The sequence below is a fragment of the Procambarus clarkii genome, chromosome 74 (genome assembly GCF_040958095.1).
Source record: "Procambarus clarkii isolate CNS0578487 chromosome 74, FALCON_Pclarkii_2.0, whole genome shotgun sequence".
NCBI lineage: Eukaryota > Metazoa > Arthropoda > Malacostraca > Decapoda > Cambaridae > Procambarus > Procambarus clarkii.
This window is the reverse complement of record NC_091223.1, coordinates 17,854,408-17,881,484: the sequence shown is the minus strand read 5'-3', so window position 1 is coordinate 17,881,484 and position 27,077 is coordinate 17,854,408. Positions and strand designations below refer to the sequence as shown.

General features: G+C 41.2%; 1 protein-coding gene and 1 non-coding gene across 5 annotated transcripts in view; one reads left to right on the top strand and one right to left on the bottom strand.

Moving 5' to 3' along the window:
• Positions 1-27,077, top strand: part of LOC123767408 (XK-related protein 7) — a 98,158-nt gene that overhangs the window by 63,968 nt on the left and 7,113 nt on the right. For 3 of the 4 annotated variants that reach the window (XM_069313050.1, XM_069313052.1, XM_069313051.1), the window contains exons 2-10: positions 4,710-5,045; positions 11,089-11,201; positions 16,105-16,285; positions 17,373-17,535; positions 21,122-21,267; positions 21,936-22,109; positions 22,499-22,662; positions 25,943-26,041; positions 26,523-26,740. In XM_069313050.1, coding sequence (XP_069169151.1) covers positions 4,835-5,045; positions 11,089-11,201; positions 16,105-16,285; positions 17,373-17,535; positions 21,122-21,267; positions 21,936-22,109; positions 22,499-22,662; positions 25,943-26,041; positions 26,523-26,740 — 1,469 coding nt within the window. In that variant the 5' untranslated portion in view covers positions 4,710-4,834. Of the gene's footprint in view, positions 1-4,709; positions 5,046-9,987; positions 10,222-11,088; positions 11,202-16,104; positions 16,286-17,372; positions 17,536-21,121; positions 21,268-21,935; positions 22,110-22,498; positions 22,663-25,942; positions 26,042-26,522; positions 26,741-27,077 lie in introns of those variants that run through there. The other variant, XM_069313053.1, reaches the window with a different exon arrangement.
• LOC123767481 (5S ribosomal RNA) lies at positions 24,035-24,153 on the bottom strand. Its single transcript, XR_006773976.1, has one exon. It is a non-coding gene; the product is annotated as a 5S ribosomal RNA (ribosomal RNA).

The window sequence follows — 27,077 nt, the reverse complement described above, 5'->3', positions numbered from 1 at the left end:
CTTCCCAAGTAATACTAGATAGACTGCACGTGTTGGATATCAACGGCAGTGACAAGTGTGAAGGTGCTGAGACGCCGCTATATGTTTTTATTCCTTTTTTTTTTTTTAGATATATACAAGAGTTACATTCTTGTACAGCCACTAGTACGCGTAGCGTTTCGGGCAGGTCCCTGGAATACGATCCCCGCCGCGAAGAATCGTTGTTACAACCAAGTACACATTTTACTGCTGAGTTAAACAGAGGCTATAGTTAAGGATTTGCGCCCAGTAAATCCTCCCCGGCCAGGATACGAACCCATGACAAAGCGCTCGCGGAACGCCAGGCGAGTGTCTTACCACTACACAACGGAGACTGGTGAACATAGAGCTGTACAAGTGGCTTGGTTGAAATGCACCATTGATTTCAGATTCATTTATTTATTATGCACACCATACCCATCCACTGTAGACCTGGTGTATATATAGATCTGTTTATATTGTAGATTAGTTTCATTTCCCGAGTGCGAAGGTTCGCAATACCTTGGCAATACTGTTATAAGATTATATATATTGTGTGTGTAGGCAGGAAGGTTATTCTGTGGTCAGGATCCTGAGGTTTTTGCGGGGTAGAAGCTTGTATAATATTTTGGGGATACAATTGATGCTTGGTGAAGGTATACATGGGGAAGGTATACATGGTGAAAGTATACATGACTGTATTACTCTTCGTTATGTTTGAATATAAATAAATAAATAAATAAATGTTTATTCAGGTAAGGTACATACATACAAGAGATTTTACAAAAATTGATAGATTTATAGATAGAGCTAGTACATACAATGCCTAAAGCCACTATTACGCAAAGCGTTTCGGGCAGAAAACGTATATTGTAGATGATTCAATATTTTGCTTGTTTGTGTGTTTCAGATGCATAACTTGTATGTGTTCGTTTGCTAGGTTTATTAGTTTTGCCCATTGTAGTAGTTCTAAGTTTCTGGATTTCTTTAGTCGACTTTGTGAAGTTGGAAGTTTCAGTGCGGGGCCTGTTTCCCTGACCCTTGCAGGCATGCATGGAGCTCTTTCATGAGTTTGTCTTGTTTACAGTGATAACTTCACTCGTCCTCTTAAAAATAACGTCACTTTTGGCTCGTATGTGCACTATGGCCAAATTTGGACGTAATTTGAAATTAAATCGACTCACAAAAGTGACGTACGGTTCCGTTTTCTGTTTGAGTCGTCCGGCTTACTCGGCTAGCTTAGAAAAGGATTCTTTCCATTAACGTTTTTCATAACGTTTTGAAACTTTATGAGAATTTCCTGCCCACCTAACCTATCAGAGGACCCTTAACTTATTGTTGTTGAAAAAAAAATCCCAAATTTATATTATTTTTTTTTTCATTTTCAAATTACGTCCATATTCGGCCATACGGGTAAACGGCCAAAAGTGACGTTCTTTTTAAGAGGATAGGTTGGATAACTTCACTCGTGTGCAGGCGATGAGTCACAATAACGTGGCTAAAGTAAGTTGACGAGACCACACACTAGAAGGTGAAGGGACGACGACGTTTCGGTCCGTCCTGGACCATTCTCAAGTCGATTGTGACTTCACACGAGTGAAGTCAGTTCACTCGTGTGTTTTTACTTTTTTGATATGTATTTTTTTGTAATTGTTATAAATCAAAGAAAAAAAGTTGCCATGGGTAACTACCTCGTTAATGTGAGGCGCTGCTTATTCGTTCCCTTTGGTCCTGCTTTGTTACTTTGGGGTTAAATGTTGCAGTTTTGTATGTGTAATGTTTTTCAGTTAACTGTTTTTCGCGTGTGACAGTAATGTTTATTTCCTTTGTACATATTGTGTTCCTGTGTGTTTTATTCTTAACGTGTCTTTTGTGTTCATTTTGTACTGAAATTGAAATTGAAATAAGTTTATTAAGGTAAAATACACACAAAGGGATGAGGTAGCTCAAGCTATTTTCACCCCGTTTTTTTGTACTGGTTTATGTTTTCCCGGGATTTCTGTGTATATTGCACATTTTTTTTTATAAATGAAAGAAGAACTTGTGTGAGGAGCTTGTTGTTCTCAGTTACCGTTTGTGGAACTGTTTGGTGTACAGTGTTGTGTTATTGTACTACTGTGCACTTACGGTCTTAAGTGCTTGTTTGATGAATTAATCCACAAGGGCCGTGACGAGTATTCGAACGTGCGTCCGAGAGCATCCCAGACGCTGCCTTAATGGACTGAGCTACGACATGGTATAAAAATTGCAACCAGAAATTCAACTGAATTTACTTGGATCCTGCAGCCTCAAGTGAGCATCCTCTGGGATGTTCTCGGACGCAGGTTCGAATCCTCGTCACGGCCCTTGTGGATTTGTTCATTTGATTCATCATGCTATTGTGATTTCTGTGTATGCTTGTTTGATGTTTATTTGTGCTTGGTATGTAAATACTTTATGTTTTAAGGAAAAGCATCAGAAGTAGAATTCCTGGACGACAGAGCCATGAGATGGGGGGAATTGTGTGAAATCTTGGTCCTGCTTCAGTGAAAGCCTCGGGAATCCTCGTGGGGTTCAGCAGAACCCCAGGTTGCAATTCTTTCGACCATGTCGTGGCCTAGTCGTCTAAAGCGTGTGTCTGAGCCAAAACGCAGCGAAAGTCATATTTTGAGATTAAATATGAATACACAATAATAATGTTAATAACCAACAGAAAACTGTGCTAAACGTGGCACTATACCAACATATTACTGCATTTTTTTTATTTAGAAGCTTTATTCTTCAGTGACTTATGCAAATTGGTACAGTTGTGGGTAGACTGAACAGATGTACACCCGTTAAAATCTCTTAGCTCTCTTAATTTAATCTTAAAATCTCTTAATTTAATCTTAAAAAATTAGTGTGGCGAGACATATTGAACAAAAATATACCATAACATTTGAATAATTCTGTAAAATTTAAATGAAGCTAAATACAAGACGCTTTCAAGTAATTTGCATAGCCTATGAATTACTATAAATATTGGTAAAGCATAACAAATATTATTACAAGACCTGGTTATTATTAGTGTGTCCTTTTATTATGATGGGGCGACATATTAATCCCTGTTGTACATATTGATGTGAACATTGAATATGGCACAGAGATATATCAATGTTTTGTGAATAAATATGGATTTTAAGTGCACCCCAAAATGTTCTCAGGACAGCTTTCGCAACCATTTTATAAAATGGCCGCCAGACGCTAAAGTTACTTTTAGGAATTGGTTAAGAAAGTAGCTTGTTTTTGTGGCATTAAACAACACAAATTAAATTATTTAGAAGCCGCACATTGAAGTGTATTAAATAAACATGGTATGCCATATGCAGGGTACACCCAAAGCATGAACTCTAAATTAAACTAAAAATAACATCGGAGAAGTCAATATTTTAATCATGTCTCACTAGATAGCAACCAAAGTGTCAGTGCTGAGACCACTTCCCTTCACATACACACAAGGCCACGCATGAAAATGTAGCCTCTTTTGCAGCTACATGACTTCACACAGTGATGTCACATTTTTCACACAATGATGTGATTTCATACAATAACGTCAGAATTGATTCCTTTGCGTGACCAAGTCCTTTGCAACTCACTCTCGGTTCATAGAAAATAAATCTCGAATTTTCCTGCAAACCGAACAAAGAAAAATATATACGTTTTAAATTGATATTTGGCAATTATCATTATAAATAGCTTGTATCATATGCAGACGAGGAGTGACATTAACGTGCTTGTATCATCTTTCATGATGATACATCTAGCTTGTATCATCTAGCTCATCTAGCTTGTATCATCTTTCAGGATTTTGATTAAATCGATTATAAGTCAGTTCTCAAAATGCAGTTGTAATTAATCAGTAATGAGTGACCTGATGGCATAGCAAGATCTAGGTCACCGGCACCCGCGAGACACTTGACTATAGCCTCAATATTTTTACCTTTGTTGCATTGCGTGTCTCGCTTGTTGTAACCTGTATGACGCGGGCTAATTATTGCCAGACTGGGGCGGCTAGCGTGTTGGACCATCAGATAACCTGTACGCAGGTTATACGCTACGCTTCTCGGGTATTTTTAACTCAAAGTTGACCCAGTTTTATGATAGAATTGCGTACAGCTGTTTTTCTTATTTAGTGATTCCTAGTTATTGCATAAGTTATTCGATTGAAAATTTCGCGTTTTCCATGAGAAGGCGACAAATAATGCAAAAGTTGGTCATTACTATATAATGAGTGTTTACAACAGCATGGAGACTTGTAATATAGGCTACATATTTTAATGATGGATATAAAACCACGGGAAAATTATTATAATTTTGGAGTGTTCATTTGATGAGGATAGGTATGGCTACGGTTAGGGGGTATGTTAATAGGATTTCGTAGCCTGCAATTACGAAAGATGTAATTACAAATTTGAACATCTGTGGCCGACAGGTTGCTGGCAAGACATTATCATTGGATGTGTCCCGATAAAAAGTTATATTTTTTGCGTGAGAAAATAAATTTGTGGGTGGAGGTCTTGCTAAAGTGTCAGGAGAAAGGTTTTGATGGTCTACACATTAAAAAAAATGAAAATCAGGAAGAGAAATGGCGCAGGTCAATCTCGAGATATACAAATAGAAGCACATTTTTGGAGAAGGGAACGTTTCAAGCTTCCGTATTGTTCAATTGTACTAAACGTTTTATTTTTTTTCAGGAATGCAGAAGAAAAATGTTTCATCAGTGAAGAGCAGCTGTCAGGTTTAAGCGGTAGGACTACCATGAACTTATCAGAAGAACTTAGGTACTGCAGCAAGTTGTGACGTGTGATTAACTCTCAAGATGACCTCCCGTGACCAAGATGGGGATGAGAACGGGGACCTCGGCTTCACCAACCCCGAGTATGCCCCGTCCAATGGCACCGACAGCCCGCCCACTAACCGCTACCCTAATTTAGATGATTTGGACGTGCAGTCCCTACGCAGCACCTCCTGCAGGAGCGGTGACACGGCCGCCACCCTCCCCGTCAGCCCCCGGAACGCATACAAGCTACGTGAGTACTACCAAACAAAAGGTTATCATGACACGGGATGGAAGGGAAAATGAGACATTTTGATTGTTGCCGCCGGAGGCGGCTAGTTTATTGTGCACCCCATACCCATCCTGTGAGCGGTAGCGCAAAAAGCATCACAGAGGGCACAAAAGGTCTTTATCTGACCTCATCTTAGATTATTACATAAACAATTTCATCTATCCTTCACACCTTATAGTTACAATGTCAGCTAGTTACAGAGAAAGTAGATACGGAGATGTTCATATTTCTCTTTAGAATGGACTCTAGGCCTATAACAAAATAAGGTCTTTTTTTTGTTATAGGTAATATTTTATATTTTTTAAAGAAACTTTGAGTTCGTCCGAATACATTTTAGTTTTTATTTTAGAAGAATTGCAGCAATCTAGGGGTGTCTATAGTTTTTAGTTGTAAAATTGGACGTATTTGCTATAATACGCAGTTTAATCCTTTTGTTGTTGAGTCAATGTGCACTTTTTTGTTCGCAGAACTAGAAAATTACTTTTCCCCCTCCAAAATAGCGCTATAATGTTTGTTCACCGCCAAGTCATCTGAGAAGGCGCCGCGTTTAGCAACAAATGGATGTTTGTGGTCGATAGCCACGCAAAGACTAATTGTAAACATCTTAATTATGGCCACGGCAGACACGGGCTGCCCTAGCCATAATTCTTTGTTCGTTCTTTCTCCCTCTCCTCCCCTCCCTAATCCTTCCTCCCTTTCCTTCCCTCATAATCCTTCCTCCCTCTCCTCTCTCCCTAATCCTTCCTTCTTTCTCCTCTCCCCCCTAATCCTTCCTTCTCTCTCCTCTCCCCCCTAATCCTTCCTTCTCTCTCCTCTCCCCCCTAATCCTTCCTTCTCTCTCCTCTCCCCCCTAATCCTTCCTTCTCTCTCCTCTCCCCCCTAATCCTTCCTTCTCTCTCCTCTCTCCCTAATCCTTATTTCCTCCCTCTCCTCTCCTCTCTCCCTAATCCTTCCTCCCTCTCTTCTCTTCCCTAATTCTTCCTCTCTCCCTAATCCTTCCTCCCTCTCCTCTCCCTAATCCTTCCTCCCTCTCCTTTCCCCCCTAATCCTTCCTCTCTCACCTCTCCCCCTAATCCTTCCTCTCTCACCTCTCCCCCTAATCCTTCCTCTCCTCTCTCCCTAATCCTTCCTCCCTCTCCTCTCTCCCCTAATCCTTCCTTCTCTCCTCTCTCCCTAATCCTTCCTCCCTCTCCTCTCCCCTCTAAACCTTCCTGCTCTCACCTCTCTCCCTAATCCTTCCTTCTCTCTCCTCTCTCCCTAATCCTTCCTTCTCTCTCCTCTCTCCCTAATCCTTCCTTCTCTCTCCTCTCCCCCAAATCCTTCCTTCTCTCTCCTCTCCCTAATCCTTATTTCCTCCCTCTCCTCTCCTCTCTCCCTAATCCTTCCTCCCTCTCCTCTCTTCCCTAATCCTTCCTCTCCCTCCTCTCTCCCTAATCCTTCCTCCCTCTCCTCTCTCCCTAATCCTTCCTCCCTCTCCTTTCCCCCCTAATCCTTCCTCTCTCACCTCTCCCCCTAATCCTTCCTCTCTCTCCTCTCTCCCTAATCCTTCCTCCCTCTCCTCTCTCCCTTAATCCTTCCTCCCTCTCCTCTCTCCCCTAATCCTTCCTTCTCTCTCTTCTCTCCCTAATCCTTCCTCTCCTCTCCTCTCTTCCCTAATCCTTCCTTCTCTCCTCTCCTCCCCAATCCTTTGTTCTCTCTCCTCTCTCCCTAATCCTTCCTCCCTCTCCTCTCTTCCCTAATCCTTCCTCCCTCTTCTCCCCCTAATCCATTCTCTCTCTCTCTCTCTCTCTCTCTCTCTCTCTCTCTCTCTCTCTCTCTCTCTCTCTCTCTCTCTCCCTCTCTCTCTCTCTCTCCCCCCTCTCCTTCCTTCCTTCCTTCCTTCCTTCCTTCCTTCCTTCCTTCCTTCCTTCCTTCCTTCCTTCCTTCCTTCCTTCCTTTGCCTTCTTGTGTTTTCTAGGGAATATTGCATTAGTGTGTTAATATCAGCTATTTTCATTGTTAATATTGCTACTACATGGGGGTTTATGTCGTCAGTTGTTTCTTTTAAGTTCATTCACTTTGACATTCCATCAACATTAGTGTACCAGAGTGGTTGGCTCTTCATTGTTACTGTGTTCAGAGGCAGCTCACAGCCTGAGGGTGGGGTATTGGGCTGGATCAAGTGGTATTTTTGGTATTTTTCAGGTTCAGGTTGGTATTTTTTTTTACTCCTAACTTAATATTCAACGTCTCACATTTCACACTCAACTCTGTCAGTTGGCCTTCCAAATAGGTACCCATATAGTCCAAATTTTCGTTTCGTTTTTTTGTTTCTGCCTTCTGTTTCTGCAGTTTCTTTTTTGGTGCTGTTTTTTTTCTTTTCCTATCTGGGTCTCAATGCCTGCAACGTGTAGCGAGTAGATTATCCCAATAATATACTCGCTCCAAATATAGTGTTAATGTTCCTGTCAACCTTTGGAGATGAATGAGGTGAGGCGTTGCCCGGGCAACACGGTGAGATGCCCGAGCAATATAAGCAGCGGTGTAGCGAACATTAACTAGTCTACTTTCAAGTGTGGTCTAGAGCAGACACTTGCGAGATACTGTACCGACGCTCAGTGCGCTCAACTCACACCAAAGTATCACCTGTGTACTTCTGTATATTCGACCAAATATATATATAGTGTCTTAGTGTCTGTGTTTATTTGTCACCATACTTTACGTAACAATAGAACCGTTACAAACGTTTCTTCTATTTCTGGCATTCTCCCCGCAAATACTGTGTTTATTCCTACATCTGTTTCATAGGTGTAGGAATAAACAGTTTTTACTGCTCTCTGTATCAATGAGGGTTCTTATGTTAAAATCTCCTCTAATGTCATCCAGCTCTATCGATATGTATGCTTTCATAGCTCCCCACTTTTGTCGGACCAATGTTTTTTTTTTCTCTCCACATCTACCTCTACAATGACTTAGTACCTGTCATGCCTTTCTCTATGCTGTGTGTCCTAGAAGTAAATCGGTTCATGGCCTTAAATCACCAGGATAGTGATTGAAGTGTTTGGCAACACGTTACAAGCAGTGACTTGAAATTTCCTACACCTGTAGACAAAACAGTGTACAGCACATTACTAGACATTTATTTATTTATTTATTTGTTTATTTATTTATTTATATACAAGAAGGTACATTGGGTTTGAGAGAATACATAGCATAGTATTTACAATCTTGTAAAGCCACTAGTAAGCGCAGGGTTTCGGGCAGGTCCTTAATCTAACAGATAATTTTAAGTAGGTAAATTCTAGCAGAATTAATAATATTAGAATTAACATTAGAATAGCCAGCATCACAGAAACACCAAGTCATGCGTCAATGCATAGCCTCATGCAGTCAAAACGCGTGCACAAGAACACCATCTACCAGACAGCCTAGAGTTACCTTCTTATTGATGTCCCTTCTGCCACAGCTGGCAGGTGGGCAACCGTCCGCTCCACCACCAGAACCCACGCCTGGCCAACACTAGGTGAGCTTTGTCCCTTATCCACCATGTGGCTCCTTGGACCAGAGCAGAGGGCGATCAACTGGATCCCTCGATTCCTCTTTTCATTAATTTTTTGTTTCGTCACATTTTTATTTTCAGTTACTAATCACTAATATTCTTTGTGTGTGTGTGTGCTCACCTAGTTGTGTTTGCGGGGGTTGAGCTTTGGCTCTTTGGTGTGTGTGTGTTGTGCCTCTCTCTCAGACAACTTTATAATGGTCCAGGGCGGACCGATATGTTGTCAAGTTCTTTATTTTCCGATTTGTGGGTTGAGTGTTTCAATTTTCAGGCACGCTATTGTGACTTACTGTCGGCATGTGACAATCTCTCTCTCTCTCTCTCTCTCTCTCTCTCTCTCTCTCTCTCTCTCTCTCTCTCTCTCTCTCTCTCTCTCTCTCTCTCTCTCTCTCTCTCTCTCTCTCTCTCTCTCTCTCTCTCTCTCTCTCTCTCTCTCTCTCTCTCTCTCTCTCTCTCTCTCTCTCTCTCTCTCTCTCTCTCTCTCTCTCTCTCTCTCTCTCTCTCTCTCTCTCTCTCTCTCTCTCTCTCTCTCTCTCTCTCTCTCTCTCTCTCTCTCTCTCTCTCTCTCTCTCTCTCTCTCTCTCTCTCTCTCTCTCTCTCTCTCTCTCTCTCTCTCTCTCTCTCTCTCTCTCTCTCTCTCTCTCTCTCTCTCTCTCTCTCTCTCTCTCTCTCTCTCTCTCTCTCTCTCTCTCTCTCTCTCTCTCTCTCTCTCTCTCTCTCTCTCTCTCTCTCTCTCTCTCTCTCTCTCTCTCTCTCTCTCTCTCTCTCTCTCTCTCTCTCTCTCTCTCTCTCTCTCTCTCTCTCTCTCTCTCTCTCTCTCTCTCTCTCTCTCTCTCTCTCTCTCTCTCTCTCTCTCTCTCTCTCTCTCTCTCTCTCTCTCTCTCTCTCTCTCTCTCTCTCTCTCTCTCTCTCTCTCTCTCTCTCTCTCTCTCTCTCTCTCTCTCTCTCTCTCTCTCTCTCTCTCTTTTTTTTCAAAATCATTTTCCAGAGTGTCTGGAATGCAAAAAATTATCAACAATATAACCGGGTCGATAAACAGGTTCAAGATAATAAAACGTGTATCAACACCCCGTCAGCAACTTGAGCAAGTGGGATGGATGGATGTCGTGTCTGGACGCTATTTGATACGTCGCCCCTGACTCAGCCAGCGTGAAGGATTGCCTCGCTATAGCCAAATGACACCATGGGGCGAAGGGGGTGCCACGGGAGGGTTGACACTATGGTGGGGGGGACACAGGAAGGGGGACACAGTGGCAGGGGGGCACAGGAGAGGGGGGACACCCATGAATGCACTATGCACCAGAGCAGTAGTTGCTCACGTCCAGCTGCCTGAGACGGCTGTTACAAGCCTTCCAGGAAATTCCCTAGAAATTTGTGGAACAGGTTTTGGAAATGGTTGTCAGACACTAAAGTGCGAGTTAAAAAGGAAAGTGTGCTAGAATATCATTGACAGTCTTGGGAACGTAGTAAATATGAACAAATTACCACATTGTAAACGTAAAGTTTCATGGAGTTTGCAACTGAGCTGAAATTATCGTCTGGTGACCAAATATAATGCAGACAAGCTTTATATAATGAGAACATACTGAAGATAGTCTTGTGAGTACAAAAGGCATCAAATCAAATCAAATCAAATCAAATGTTTATTTAGGTAAGGTGCATACATACAAGAGATTTTACAAAGAGTGATGGATTTATAGATAGGGCTAGTACATACAATGCCTAAAGCCACTATTACGCAAAGCGTTTCGGGCATATAATAGCCTACCTAACAACAGCGGGACATGTTTTGTTATCTCCATGTGACACATTTAGAAATAGCTTGTTATTGGTTGTAATTTGTGGTTTCATAATCTAAAAGAACCATCGTATTAAAAAGGAGGGTTATACAGTGGTGGTGGGTAGATATCGGGGTTATACAGTGGTGGTGGGTAGATATCGGGGTTATACAGTGGTGGTGGGTAGATATCGGGGTTATACAGTGATGGATAAACATGATTTTGTACAGTAAGGCTGAATAACACATTTACTAGGCTATATGAAAAGGCTAGGCTGTTACTAGGAGAATACACAGAGTGGTGCCTTAGGACGCAAGCGGCTATCTATAAAATATATTTATTGAACGATATAAATCCTAGAAATCAATTGGATTAGATTAAAAACACGTCAGTGTAGTAGATGTTGCTAGGATCTTGACCCTACATAGCATTATATTAAAACAAATATATGGATAGGTTCTCATCATAATTTAAATTCACTCCACACACACACACGAGCGTAGCTCTCATCCTGTAACTACACTTATGTAATTACACACACACACACACACACACACACACACACACACACACACACACACACACACACACACACACACACACACACACATACATAATAAACGTTTGTCTTTAAAAAGAATATTGGAATAATGTTTGCAGGGTAATATAAATTGTAACCCACACACAGGAGAGATCAAGCCCAAGATGGAGGAGATGAGGGTTCAGCTCAACAACGCTACCAACGGTGCTGGCAAAGTCCTGGCTGCTGGAGCTGCTGGGGCCAGACAGGTCACTAAACAGGTGAGTACTTCCCGTGACCCGGCCCCCCCCTCTCCCTTCTGCACCCTTGGCTCTCCCCTCTCCCTTCTGCACCCTTGGCTCTCCCCTCTCCCTTCTGCACCCTTGGCTCTCCCCTCTCCCTTCTGCACCCTTGGCTCTCCCCTCTCCCTTCTGCACCCTTGGCTCTCCCCTCTCCCTTCTGCACCCTTGGCTCTCCCTTCTCCACCCTTGGCTCTCCCCCTCTCCCTTCTGCACCCTTGGCTCTCTCCACTCCCTTCTGCACCCTTTGCTCTCCGCTCTCCACCCTTGGCTCTCCCCTCTCCACCCTTGGCTCTCCCCTCTCCACCCTTGGCTCTCCCCTCTCCTTTCTGCACCCTTGGCTCTCCCCTCTCCCTTCTGCACCCTTGGCTCTCCCTTATCCACCCTTGGCTATCCCCTCTCCCTTCTGCACCCTTTGCTCTCCCCTCTCCACCCTTGGCTCTCCCCTCTCCCTTCTGCACCCTTTGCTCTCCCCTCTCCACCCCTGGCTCTCCCCTCTCCACCCCTGGCTCTCCCCTCTCCATCCCTGGCTCTCCCCTCTCCACCCCTGGCTCTCCCCTCTCCACCCCTGGCTCTCCCCTCTCCACCCCTGGCTCTCCCCTCTCCACCCCTGGCTCTCCCCTCTCCACCCTTGGCTCTCCCCTCTCCACCCCTGGCTCTCCCCTCTCCACCCCTGGCTCTCCCCTCTCCACCCCTGGCTCTCCCCTCTCCACCCTTGGCTCTCCCCTCTCCACCCCTGGCTCTCCCCTCTCCACCCTTGGCTCTCCCCTCTCCACCCCTGGCTCTCCCCTCTCCACCCCTGGCTCTCCCCTCTCCACCCCTGGCTCTCCCCTCTCCACCCCTGGCTCTCCCCTCTCCACCCCTGGCTCTCCCCTCTCCACCCCTTGAGAGATGGGTTATCTTGAGATGAGATGGGTTATCTTGAGATGATGATTTCGGGGCTTTTAGTGTCCCCGCGGCCCGGTCCTCGACCAGGCCTCCACCCCTAGGAAGCAGCCCGTGACAGCTGACTAACTCCCAGGTACCTATTTACTGCTAGGTGACAGGGGCATTCAGGGTGAAAGAAACTTTGCCCATTTGTTTCTGCCTCGTGCGGGAATCGAACCCGCGCCACAGAATTACGAGTCCTGCGCGCTAACCACCAGGCTACCAGGCCACTACCAGGCTACCAGGCCACTAGCTCTCCCCTCTCCACCCCTGGCTCTCCCCTCTCCACCCCTGGCTCTCCCCTAGCCAACACAGACATGCCTCAACACACCCCCTTCTCTGTGCTTGCCAGTGATCTCATCATTCCTTGCAAATCATTAACTTGGTGTTGCTTCTCGTCACGAGGTTTACCAAGTATAATAATCCCTTGTCACCAGGTCCACTCTACTTGTAACGAGATGCACACAACTCGCTAATATTAATAATTTGTTTTTATTATTATTGTTATTATTATTATCATCTCAGTTATGGAAATGTCTTATTTCAAACATAATGACAAAGGATAAAACCACACTTATCTTGCTATGTAATTCATGTTAAGCCTTGAGATACACAAAGTCTTACACACTCTCCTGAGTGCTTTATCAAGTCATATAGTCTCAGAGTGCGAAAAACCTGTCAATAATTTACATGAAATACATAGTAACATAAGTGCGTTTTTTTAATCCGTAATAATAGCTTTAAATTAATATAAAATACATTTGAAATATCATACTGTGGAGGTTTGGTAGATACACAGTGTTAATTATATACAGCCGCCGCTGACATGTAATTATATGGTGGCATCCAAGTGATTTGTTGCCGGGATGGCACAGCCTGGTTAGGCCGCGCATATATTATTATACTAGTGTTTGTTTACAAACATGAGTCCAAACACTTGGACTGGACGGTAGAGCGACAGTCTCGCTTCTTGCAGGTCGGCGTTCAATTCTTGACTGTCCAAGAGGTTGGGCACCATTCCTTTCCCCCCGTCCCAGCCCAAATCCTTATCCTTTTCAAGCACTATATTGTCGTAATGGCTAAGTGCTTTTTTGTATAATTACCTTAAAAACATGAGGCCGGCTTGGTACCTTCTTTGGTAATTAATTACTTACAAACATGAGAGCCTTGCCAAAAGTGTTTCTGCTCGGCAACTCAGTTCATCATGGGACATTAACTAACCTGGAACTTGATGCTGGAGGCTGTTAAAAAGAGAGAGTGATTGGACAGTTATATTTGAACTCCCTGGCTCATAAAAGGTATTCTCCGCCATTCGCCCATTTACACCTAACCGTAAATGGGATTTGGGTGTAACTATTGACTGATAGTGTTCTAGGGGAAACATGGCGTTGAACACTCTAATTATAATAATACTATTTTTTATGACATCTAAGTTATCTGGCATAAGGTTCAATATAAAAAAAAAGGTCGTTACAATTTGGATAATGAAATCAGTACTGTACAATATATATAATTTCGCTGATTAGCGCCAATTACTTATGCAATTTAACTTGAAATTCGGTGCCGCGGCTTGTTATATGGAAGACAACTTGGCGCACTATACCAATTATTTAATTGAAATAAGTATTTTAACAATCCTTTATACCTTGTATAGATACAATAGATTTTGAAGCATCAGGTTAGAGCCCCAAGACGATTTACAAAAATACAAAGTTTATTTCACCTTTGTTTCACCGCCTAATTATTTATTTATAACTAAATTTTATTTATAAATAAATATGTATTACATCTAGTTTGCACATTGGTTGGGGAATATTAATACGGAAGGCTCTTAAGGTCCACCTTAAGAGCCTTCGGAAGAAGATTGCCTTAACAAGCATATTTTCAATTGGGAAAGTTGAAAGGAGGAAATAAGGCTAAAAAAAGGTCGTTAATACAAAAAGGATTGTTTAGCACAATGATTAGTGCGGCCAGTGTTGTGTTCCCTGATGGCTGCTTCTTGGTCAACACCTTTGTTGACCCCACACAACTGTGGGGTCAGTATACCGTCTGTGACATTATCGTCGCAGGCTGGTCGTTGTTGCTTCCTTATGTTGTGTGATGTGTGGGCGTGGGCGGCGGTGCTATGAACGGCGCGGCGGTTCTCTGGGCATAGCAGTGGTGCTGTGGGCGGAGCGGTGGTGCTGTGGGCGGAGCGGTGGTGCTGTGGGCGGAGCGGCGGTGCTGTGGGCGGAGCGGCGGTGCTGTGGGCGGAGCGGTGGTGCTGTGGGCGGAGCGGTGGTGCTGTGGGCGGAGCGGCGGTGCTGTGGGCGGAGCGGCGGTGCTGTGGGCGGAGCGGCGGTTGCTCTGGGGGGCGAGGCGGTGCTCTGGGGGGCGCGGCGGTGCTCTGGGGGGCGCGACGGTGCTCTGGGGGGCGCGGCGGTGCTCTGGGGGGCGCGGCGGTGCTCTGGGGGGCGCGGCGGTGCTCTGGGCGGAGTGGCGGTGCTCTGGGGGGGGGCCGGCAGTGCTCGGGGGGGGGGGGGGGCGGCGGTGCTCTGGGGGGGGGGGGCGGTTCTCTGGGGGGGGGTGCTCTGGGCATAGCGGTGGTGCTGTGGGCGGACTGGTGGTAATTACTAATAAAGTAGTAATGCCACTTCTTTCGCAATTTAATTAGTAATTTCTTCTCAATTTCAACAAGAATGTTGCAAAATTTTTGTACAGTCGAGTTACTAGTTCGAGAATAAAGCCAGAAAAGAGTAAAGAAAAGCGCATCTCCTTATCAGCACGCACCACTGCCTGTGATGCAGGGCCAGCGCGTTCAATGAACGTAAGCAACGTTGATGCGAAGTCAGCAACGTTGATGCGAAGTCAGCAACGTTGATGCGAAGTCGAACCAACGCCACTCTTGTATACTCTGCCCACGAGAATCGATTGACTGATTGATAAAGATTAAGCCACCCAAAAGGTGGCACGGGCATGAATAGCCCGTAAGTGGTGGCCCTTTTGAGCCATTACCAGTATCAAGAGCTGATACTGGAGATCTGTGGAGGTGCGGCTGCACCCTGAGTGACGGGAGATGTCTTCCGCCCACGAGAATCTACTATACCTATCATATATAGGTCATGCTAAGTTTGTTTTGGAATTGTCTTTGTTTAGTTAGTTTAGTTAATAAGTATACATTTGAGAATCATTTTACTAGTAAATTTAGTTAATAATTTATTACATGCACTAGCTTATTATACCAATTATTACTGATATAAATAATTATTTACCATTTTAATGTTTGATTTTTGTCTTGGAATGTTCATGAACTGGTGTTGAATTAATTAATTACAAAATATTCTTCTTCTAGTGGTAATGTTCTTCACCCTCTCGTTGTGATATTCTTACAACGAGAGGGTGAAGAACATTATCGCTAGAAGCTGAAGGTCTTGTAATTAATTAATTCAATACCATTTCTTCATATTTTTCACATTCATGTGATAATATTCTTCACATTCATGTGATAATATTCTTCACATTCATGTGATAATATTCTTTACATTCATGTGATAATATTCTTCACATTCATGTGATAATATTCTTCACATTCATATGATAATATTCTTCACATTCATGTGATAATTTTCTTCACATTCATGTGATAATTTTCTTCACATTCATGTGATAATTTTCTTCACATTCATATGATAATACTCTTCACTTTCCCTCGGTAATATTACTTTCTCATGGTAACATGCTTAATATGTGTGCAAACATATTCCTTTCAAGACCATAATACTCCATACTTATCAAGACCACAAAACCCATCTTCTCATTCCCATAAAGACCAAAATACCCATCTCATTCCAATCGAGAAGTCAATACCCACCTTTTTCCCTTAAGACCAAAATACTTACCTCTTAATACCATCAATACAACAATACCTAAGTCACTCATTCCATCTTAATATCACATTTATCCTTTATCTCTTTTCCAGGGAATCAAGACACTAACGCAGCCAATGGAAATGTCAAAATTTGGGTGGTTTGACGTGCTCACGGCCCTCCTCTCTATGGGCATGTTCTACTTCGACGTTACGTCCGATGTTCTCGTGGCCTACTACATGTACAATGACGAGGCAACCCATGATTGGTTCCTCACCACCGTTCTGCTGCTAGGTGAGGCTGCATGTGCTTTAGGGCAGTGGGAAACATGGGAAGGGGAAGCTTAGAGTTTGGGAGAAATGTGAAGCATATGATAAAATGTAGGAACCAAGAGAAGGAAGAAGTATGAAAAGGATGTACTTCCAATAGCAACGTGTCTAGCAACAACTCTGAGACAGGATGCAAATTGGAGAGAAGACTTTGATGAATTAAGAGTAGTAGTACAGTAATTAACAGTGGGGGAAGTGGAGAGGCCAGCAGAGGAGTGGAGGGACCAGCAGAGGAGTGGAGGGACCAGCAGAGGAGTGGAGGGACCAGCAGAGGAGTGGAGGGACCAGCAGAGGAGTGGAGGGACCAGCAGAGGAGTGGAGGGACCAGCAGAGGAGTGGAGAAACCACTCCTCTGCTGGACTCTCCTCAAAATTTGCATATCCAATACAATGATGGGCACTTTGAACACAGTATTTCATAAAGTAATTAATTGATTTAATAAACATATGCAAGCATGTAATGTCAAGCTTTAATCATACCGATTTTAAAGTTTTATGATGCATATCCTAAACATACTGTATAGGTATCTTTCAGCATTTTTTTAATAAAATTAAATCACCCTATGCAGTGTTGGTTTGTAAAATACAATACAGTACCTGTATATGATATTTAACCACAAACAGTTGTTGTAACAATAGGAAAAATACTTAAATGCATTTTCATTATTAGATTAGATTTTTTATTCAGGTAAAGGTACTTACATTGAAGATAAGTTACAAACATAATGTTGGATTTAAAGATAGAGCTAGTACATTCAATACCTAAAGTCACTAATATGCATAATGTTTCAGACAAGGTGTGGGGGGAAAAAAACACATGAACTAAAACTTAATAGTAATTGAGCTTAAAGTATAAATTGAGTTGAAAAAAGGAATAAAAAAAGGGGGGGAACATGGCAGAAAATAGCAATTATACAAGTTGGTTGGTCAAGTTATGTAAGCTATGGTAATTGCTTAAATCAGTACTTTTTAAAAACTATATTTTAAGTGTAATTGAAAATGCACTAAGAATAGTGAATAATGTGTGAATTAAACTCATTGTACTTTTTTCAGTCATACCTCTGGTGGTGGTAAATGGATTCAGCTTGTACTGGTATTGGTTCGACGAGAACGTGTGCGAGTCTGAAGGAATGTGTTACAAGTTACCTAAATCCTCACCCTGCTTATGGGCATTTAGAATTATTGCTCACATCCTTCTGCAGTCTAGCATCCTCAGGTTAGTGAGGAATTCTTTTATATAAATGTCATTAGCAAATAGATTAGAATTTTTTTTAAATTATTGAATTACAGTAATAGCTAATTGGTTAATAGCTTTTATGACAATTTGTCATTAGACAATGCCTCCTCTTTCTTGGTGGGCCCCCTTCAGTATCTCCCCCAAGCTAAGCACTAGTACAGCCATCCTTTGGGAAGATTCACCAGGCCTCTGAGGTTCACCTTTGACTACTGGGAGCCAGCACCAGAATCCAGTGCTATAAGTTAAGGGGAACCTTGGGGATCAAAGATCAACCCAAAGCAGATAAATGAAAACCACCAGAAAGCATAAGTAAAACTAAACAAGCATCTAGCAGAAGAAAATTAGATACCCTTTGATAGCAAGGCAAGCAATTGTTGCTGCAAGTAATTTATATTATAAGGTAGCAGCTCACATTATCCATGGTTGCAGCCAGCTTACCCCCCCCCCTTTCACTCACTCACATGATGACAATATAGGAAGCATGGGACCCCCCCTGACAGGGTCAATCCTCTGCTTCATGCTTTCAGCTAAGTGGCTTTGGCTATTCCTGGAATATTAGTTCCACTGGAAGCCAATGCTTTGCTAATACAGTATTTCCTTTCTCTTTTACAATTGTGTTTTCTGCTCGCCCATATTATAATTTATTTATTTATTATTTATATACAAGAAAGTACAGTGGGTTATGAAAGTACATACATGAGTGATTAAGTAGCACATTCTTGCAAAGCCATTAACATGAATGGCATTTTGGGCAGGTCCTTAAGCTAACCCATATATATAATTATTGGTACCTTGTACCGCACCTAACAGCTGGGTGGACAGCGCTTCGGATTCATAGTCCTGAGGTTCCGGGTTTGATCCCCGGTGGAGGCGGAGACAAATGGACAAAAATGTTTTTCACCCTGATGCCCTGTTATCTAGCAGTAAATAAGTACTTGGGAGTTAGACAGCTGCTACGGGCTGCTTCCTGGGGGTGTGTAACAAAAAGGAGGCCTGGTCGAGGACCGGGCTGCAGGGACACTAAGCCCCGAAATCATCTCAAGATAACCTCAAGATTGTAACAGAATTTGAATTCGCATACTGTAATAACTATCCCGATCATAAATTGATAAAATAAATAATACTGATGAAGTTGCATCTCTACATTCTAATATACTAGATGAGAGGGTAACACAAAATACTGTACTGAGTGTTAGTAGCGCAAAGAAGATACTATGATGATAATTCATATGACATCATATGATATGATATGACATCATATGACAAATATGACATCATCATATGACAAATTCATATGATATCAAATTCATATGATATCATCATATGACAAATTCATATGATAATTCACGTATGACATCATCATACTATGATGATGTCAACAATGTTCCCCCCTCCTTTACCTCTATTTTTATTTGTACTCAACACATTTTTTTCTTTTTACCCATTAGTTTTAAGCTTTAGTCATTAGTGTTTTTTCCTGCCCGAAACGCTTTGCGTAATAGTGGCTTTAGGCATTGTATGTACTAGCTCTATCTATAAAGCCAACAAACTTTGTAAAATCTCTTTATGTATGTACCTTTACCTAAATAAAAATTATTATTATTATTATTATTATAATTATTAAGTACTGTACTTCATTGTTCTACTTTTGAATGAAGTATTGGTTCACCTCTAGTTTCTCCTCATAACTCTTGTTTTTCAGTTCCAGAAGCCATTTTGTAGCATGCCTTTGCACCTTTTACATTTTCTTTATGTGCTGCTTGAGATTTGGGCACCATACAACTGCTACATATTCCAATTTTGGTCTCACAAAACTCATGAACAGTTTCTTTAGTATTTCACCATCCATATAATTAAAAACAAAACTGGAGTTGTAAGCATCTCACAATGTTCTTTATGTGTTCCTCTGGCAACAGCTTACTATCTAAAACCACCCCTGTGTCTCGTTCTTTATTAGAGTTCTGTAATTCCTTTCCACATAATTTGTAAGTTGTGTGGTATTTTATCTGATTCCATATTCCATAACATGACATTTATTCACATTGAATTCCATTTGCCACTTTACGCTCCAGGCACTTATTTTATCTACAGCGATTTGAAGGACATTACAATCGTCTGAGTCTCCTATTTTCCCTAGTATCTTAGCATCATCCACAAACATGTTCAAATCTCTCTGTATTCCTTCTGGTAGATCGCTTATGTAGACAATGAACATTACTAGTGCAAGAACTGAACCCTGTGGTACTCCACTAGTAACACTCCTCCTGTCTGATATATTGTCTCTGATTACCATCCTCATCTGTCTGTCAATTAGAAAATTTTTCATCCATGTCAGAAGTCTCCCTGTCACTCCTCTAGCATGTCCCAGTTTCCAGAACAGCCTCTTGTGTGGGACTCTCAAAAGCCTTTTTTAGGTCCAGATAGACACAGTCAACCCAACCACCTCTTTCTGTATTATCTCCGTGTGGCTCTTATCATAAAAACTAAGTAGATTTGTTACACAGGACCTTTCCTGTTCAAAAACTGCACAGTCTGTCTGTTATTATGTCATTACTCCCTAGGTGTTCAAACCATTTGGCTTTAACTATTGTTTTTAGTGTTTTGACTACCACACTTGTTAATTATACGGGTCTAAAATTTAGAGGTTCCTCTCGATTACCATTTTTATAAATTGGCACTATACTATGTTTGCCTTTTTCCATATATCTGCTAAGACTCCTGTGCACAAGGCTGTCTGGAATATTAATTGGAGTGGAATGCTCAGCTCAGTTGCACATTCTCGCAGCACTTAAGGTGAAACGCCATCAGGTCCCACTGCTTTATTTCTTCCTATCCCCAGGAGTAATTTTTCCACTTTGTCTCAAGATATCTCTATGTATTCTATAATGTGCTCTGGAATTGGCATTGGGTCCGGTTCTATGAAATCCTCATTTTGTACAAACATACTTTGGAACTGTTCATGAACTCATGTTCATGGGTTCATATGCTGGTGTTTTCAGTTCCCCCTTTTATATTTCATTCTATATGGTGATGTAGTAACAGGGAAACCAACAATGGAGCCCTCCCAGAAAACCAAATTTGATTGTAATGAAACGTTACTTTTTGGTGGGTCGGCAGTGAGTCCTTGGACCCCTCTGTTTCCCTTTCAGTTTGCCTTTGGGTCAGCTCATGACTGAAAAGGTTCACTGGCTGAGCCAGTAGCCTGGTGCAATTTGATATACATGGAGTCATCAAAGACCCATCAGAAAAAGGCATTTCATTACAATCAACACTTTTTTTTTTTATTGTTATTACATCAAGACTGGGAATTTTGGTTATATCCTGGGAAGAACTGGCCATTGCTAAAGGGGTTGCCCAAGTGGCTTGATCAGAAAGGACCTTTTCATCTACACACAAATAGTTAATTTTTATTGCACCCAACTATACAAATAATAGAAATTCCTGTTTTGTATATTTTTGAGGTGATATGTATTTGATATGTATTGGTGTTTTATTAGTCCTGAGTATTGAGTGTTTTCCAGAGAATGACAAATAATTTTCTGCTCATTTTTCTCCCTGATATTAGGTCCTTGGATGTGATATATTATGGGATTCAGAGTGTAAGAAAAGGAACATTGGTGCCGAGCCGTGATCACAATCATCACCAAAGAAATATGATGGTCAATGTTGACGAAAACAAGCTCGGAGAGGGCAGCAGAGAAGCTACAAATGGTGAACAAGAATTTTTGAGCTTATAGTGATTGAATGTCAATATATGTATGGTGGAAAGTGATATGTGGCATGTGGATAGAATTAGGAAAATTGGAGTTTGTAAAAAATTGTAGAATATAAGGTGGAAGGATAACAAGTATGTGTGTGTGTGAGTATCTTAAACACATGAATACTGGTATGTATGTTTGACGAGTATAGGTTGGGTGAATGTTTTTCTCAAGTCACTTATTGATGTGTATCAAGAGATGGCCTTTTGGAGGGATAAGTAGGTACATGCATTGAGTTATGGAATTTTTATATTAAATTAACATTATGTTAACACCAAAGTACAAGTGTAGCTGTACAGTAATTATGTTTAGAGCACATACACAGACCATAGGGTACATACACAGACCTTTCAAGTGTGATGTTATGAAATTAAAAATATAACAAATATGTTGTATGAGAATGTCAGTGGATTAGTATTTTGAACACATCTTCTAATCCCTGTGTGTATTTGCTAGTTATAGTGTAGATTTAAATTAAATCACTTAAATTACTTAATCCAACTAAAAGTTTCAAAAATGCAAAACTTAAATATCTATCTCTCTAGGAATTTAATATTTCAATAATGTAGCTGTTGTTTCATGTTAATCCACATTAAAGTGTTGTCACTTATACCCCTGCAGCATGTTCCCTGAGGCGTCCTTACCGTGAGCTGTGGGTCCATGCAGAAAGAGATGCTGCAAATGTGGACGTGTTGTCGTCGTTGCTGCAAGATGCGCCCCAGCTCATCTTGCAGCTTTATATTATGACACACACCATCCCTTCTCAAGCACTGGAGGGCGAGATCAGCCAGACATGTTAGTCTCGTGTGCCTTGTCCATCTTTGTTGGGTTGTCCTTTCATCAACTTTTTAGATTCTCATTTTATTGACCTTTACATGTACAAATGAACCATAATATGTAAATTTAAGGATTCATTTTATTTAAGGAGATTTTGTTCTGCTAATTACTTTGTTTTAAATTGGCTTTAAAAAGTAAACAATGTTTTAGGCAAGTCTTAAAGCTTACAAATTAGTTAGGTATTCATTATTATGATTATTATTCTTTAGATGTAAATACTTTAGAGTTGCTAAATATTTACTACAAAATGTATTAAATTTTAAAGTAGAGTTTTGCAATTTAGAGGCATATGCTAAGGAACTTGGCTATTATTATTTAAAGAAGCTTCTATTACCTTTCTCTGGCAGTGATGATGCAGCTGTTGTCAGTAGGAGCTTCATTGGTAGCTATGGCACTGTCTGTGGCATCCTTCTCAAAGGCAACACGCCTGGCTGAACCCTCCATAGGAAACCTGAGCCCTGCAGGTCTGCTTCTCCTCTCCTTATCGCACTTCTGCTCCATTGCCCCTCAGGTAAGTACTGTACAGTACGAAATGGCTACAAATGATAGAAAAGACCATTACTGTTGCAGTGTCAGCTGAATCACTGTATAATTAGGTGCCGTCATTTAAATACTAAGATCTGTGTTGTCTCAGTTAGGCAAATTAACAATTCCACATTACAGTAATATTACATGTATTCAGATTTGGTTTATACTGTACATATCTTACTGACTTTCCATATATTCTTTGGATTTGGTTTTAAGTTTTAAGTTGAAGATTAATATATAATACTGTATTAGATTCAGTCTGTTTCTTTTTACATTACAACCTACCTATTGCTTGGTTCTAGTGCACAGATTTACAAGAATACTGAGGTACACAAAAGTATTTGCAGTGTCCTTGATGCATCCCATCTTCCTAAGGTTTCCTAACATCAAGTAAACATTCAATTTAAAGTGTCCTCTCCTCGCCAGAAAATGGTGACAGTACTGTACTTCACTTTCGCGAGCCATTTCCATTTTCTAGTATGACAATTTTTGGCCTTATGTAATGCTTACGAGTGAAATGTGATGTTCTTTGTAAGAGGACAGGTTGCTTGACGAGTCATTGCCAAGGCTAAGGAAAGTTTCTGAGGAGGTCTTTTTCAAAAAAACTCTGCCAACTCTTGCTTGGTGAACTATGCCCCAAACTTAGCAAATTTTGGTGTTAAATGACCATCTTATAGAAAGCAATTTTTGTATTTTTCTAAACTTGTGAAAAGCAAGGGTTTGCTTGACAAACATATCTTCTTTAGTGCTGCCAATTACAGTGCCGATTCATTATAAAAGTTTGTTCTGAAAAATGTGTTTTCTAAAATAGTAATAATTATAATCCATTACAGTATAGTGAACACTGTGTGTAGAGTGGTATTGTGTGTAAAGTGAGTTTGAATACACACTCAAACCAATGAAATGCATTTACCAAGTCCCTCTATTTGTCAGTTAATGGCAAGTTGTGTCTTAGATGCAGCTTGTTTATGTACTTGGGCATCACACTACAGTGCTTTTGTAGTTCCTGGATGTTATTGATAGGAAATCTTAAGTGTGTTCTCTTGATAATTACCTTACCTAGTAGGAAAGCTTGTGTTCTTCTCTATCTTTTTGGAAGAAGATTATTGAGGCCTTTGTTCTTGCTGTCTTGATTGATGTGTCATTCCTTGCCTGCTTCTTCTGCTAGTTTGGCACAGTAGTTGAAATTGAAATAAGTTTATTGAGGTAAAATACACACAAAGGGATGAGGTAGCTCAAGCTATTCTCACCCCGTTCAGTACATCGTGTTAATACATACATATACACACATCAAAAACAATAAACATATTACCAAACATTCTGAGAGATAAACATCTACATTTCCTAAACATTATTGCCAACAGCATTTGGTGTTCCTAGGCGGTCACCCATCCAAGTACTAACCAAACCCAACGTTGCTTAACTTCGCTGATCGGACGAGAAGCAATGTTCTCAACGTGGTATGGCCGTTGGCCACAGTAGTTGTATTGCTTGTTAGAGCACCTCTCATTCAGCTTCTCAGCCTCCTCTGCTAGTTATCTAAATGACTCCTGGCTCTCAGTGCCACAGGCACAAGTGATGTGCCCGATGAAGGAACCAATTCTTCCTGTGCAGCCCATTTATTGGGCTCTATTCTGATGATAGGTCCTGGCGCTGGTCCTCTTGTCTTGGTCCGGTGATGGGTGTCAACTTTTTGTTTTGTTTAGGTTCCTAAAGCACAGCACCTTGGTTGACATTTAACCAATCCTAGCCTAGGCACTTGGTCAGAGGGCATATTTTTAAAGTTGAGGAGATATTATATCCATCATCTGAGTTAGAAGTAGATTTCGACTCTTGATAATTTAGGGTGCATTTCTGTGTTACCTTTGATAAAACAGAAATACCTCGGTTGTGCAGATTTACTCAAAACCATTTCTTGCGGGCAAGCGAGGCAATTTTTTCAATTATTGCTGTGAGGTCATGACAACGTGTCTGATCTGGATTTTTATTTGATTGAATCTGAAGCCTCTGCTGCTTATGATTACCAGACTATCTTTTTAATAATTATTATTCTGAAAGTCGCATCATTTCTGTAGTCATTCAGCTTTGAAATTGAAGGATGTCCCCCCCAATTTTCAATGTCCTTCTTTTAGAGGCTTCCTTAGATGTCTTGAATCTGGCATTGTATGCACCTCCCTTACCCCTTGATGTTGGTTCACCTCCCTGTATTTAGTTCTTGGCAGCTTTAACTTTAGGTCCACCTTTTGTTTCCAACAGAAAGGCAGATTTGGTGCACGAGTGTGTGATTAACTGTTAATATCACATGAGAAATTGTAAGGAATAAGGCTAATTGGAATGAGATTGTAAGGATAGAGTGAATTTTTTAACATATTTAAGTGACAGTTTATAGAAAAGTATCAATTTTGTTGTATGACATTGTTGGGTGCTACTGTATATTGCTGGAGGTGAGGAAGATGCAGGATTTTTTTTTTTTTTTTTTTGGAGGGGAGGGCATGGGGGAAGGACCCGTGGCCCGGTCCTCGACCAGGCCTCCTCATTGCTGGACTGATCAACCAGGCTGTTGGATACGGCTGCTCGCAGCCTGACATGTGAATCACAGCCTGGTTGATCAGGTATTCTTTAGAGGTGTTTACCAAGTTCTCTTGAACACTGTGAGGGGTCAGCCAGTTATACACCTTATGTGTATTGGAAGCGTGTTGAACAGTCTCGGGCCTCTGATGTTGATAGAGTTCTCTCTCAGAGTACCTGTTGCACCTCAGCCTTTCAACGGGGGTATTCTGCACATCCTGCCATGCCTTCTGGTCTCATTTGGTGTTTTTTCTGTGTGCAGGTTTGGGACCAGCCCCTCTACTATTTTCCATGTGTAAATTATTATGTATCTCTCCCACCTGCACTCAAGAGAATACAGATTTAGGCATTTTAATCAGTCCCAATAGTTTAGATGTTTTACCGAGTGGATTCTATCAGTAATGGATCTCTGCACACTCTCCAGGTTAGCAATTTCTTCAACTTTTAAAGAGGCTGTCATTGTGCAACAGTTCTTGCACTCTAGATAACACCAGCATGTTTAAAAGTATCATCATTGGCATCTTTGATATAGCATCTCTAGTTTGAAAGGTTCTTGTTATCCAACCTGTCATTTTTCTTGCAGTTGTGATGGCTACTTTGTGTTCCTCAAAGGTGATTTGTACATTTTGTTCATAATACTAACAAAATTAATGTACAAAACATTTATTAAATTAAGGTGACCTTTACTTTTGCAGGTTCTGTGTTTTGCGCTCTTTGCTGGGAAGTACCTGATTGTTTTCCTGGTGTTGGTGTCGTGCCACTGGCTAGCCACCAGTATTCTTGTGCTTATCCAGGTAAGTCCTACATATTGCTGCATCTTGTGTTTTTATGGTATGGTAGTGCCAACAAAATTACTTCCTGATATTTAGTTAAATTGGAACTAGATGTCATCACATTAAAGATAGTCATAGACAAATTTAGAATTAAGGTGGATACTTAACTGCAGTGCTTTGTGCATTATATTTTTGTATACGAGAGTGAGCATAATGATCTGCATTGGAAAGGGTAGCCATTCAGCACTTTGTGCAATGCAACCTGTGTAACAGCAAATAGAAAAAAACATGTAATATTGTATTTTAATATTGTTCCCATGAAATTGCAAGAGACTCTGTATTGTATGTTTAGACCATATCATCTTGTACAGGAATACTACAAAATACAAGTACAGTACAATTTAAAATATTTATGTGCATCCTTAAAGGCTTGGGGCTTTGGGACTCGGTAGTCATAATGTTAACATGTTATCTATAGCCACTTTCTCTTTATTCCTAATAGCTCTTGTGCTGCGCAAATCCACTTCGTATAGGATCCATCTTCACTCACGACATTAGAAAAGGTCCATGCAACCGGCTGGATGATATAGCCTTCAGTGCTGTGTTTGGAATGATTTTGCTCTACACATTTGTGAATGTAGGTGGGAAGGCTCCTAAGATCCAGGCCGGAGTGTACCACTTCCTTAGACTCGTGGAGGAGGCATGTATGCTGGCATTTTGGTGAGTATATTGCCTCAAGGGCACGAGAGATAATGTTTGTACATATTAAGATACAGTCCATACAAATCGCTTCAGTTACCCATAGATTTATTACTATGGAAATAATTGCAAGAAAGCATGCACTGCTTTATATCTTAAATTATATCTTATATTATATTATATCTTTATATAATATATTATATCTTATATTGGTAAGACCAACACATGTAACCTTTTAGTCATTTCTTTGTACTGTTTCTGTTTATCTTGAATTTATTGAGATATTATTATTACTATACCTGGATAATTATATTTGGGTGCAAAGGTGTCTTTTGAACTTCAAATTTTAAAGTTAAAA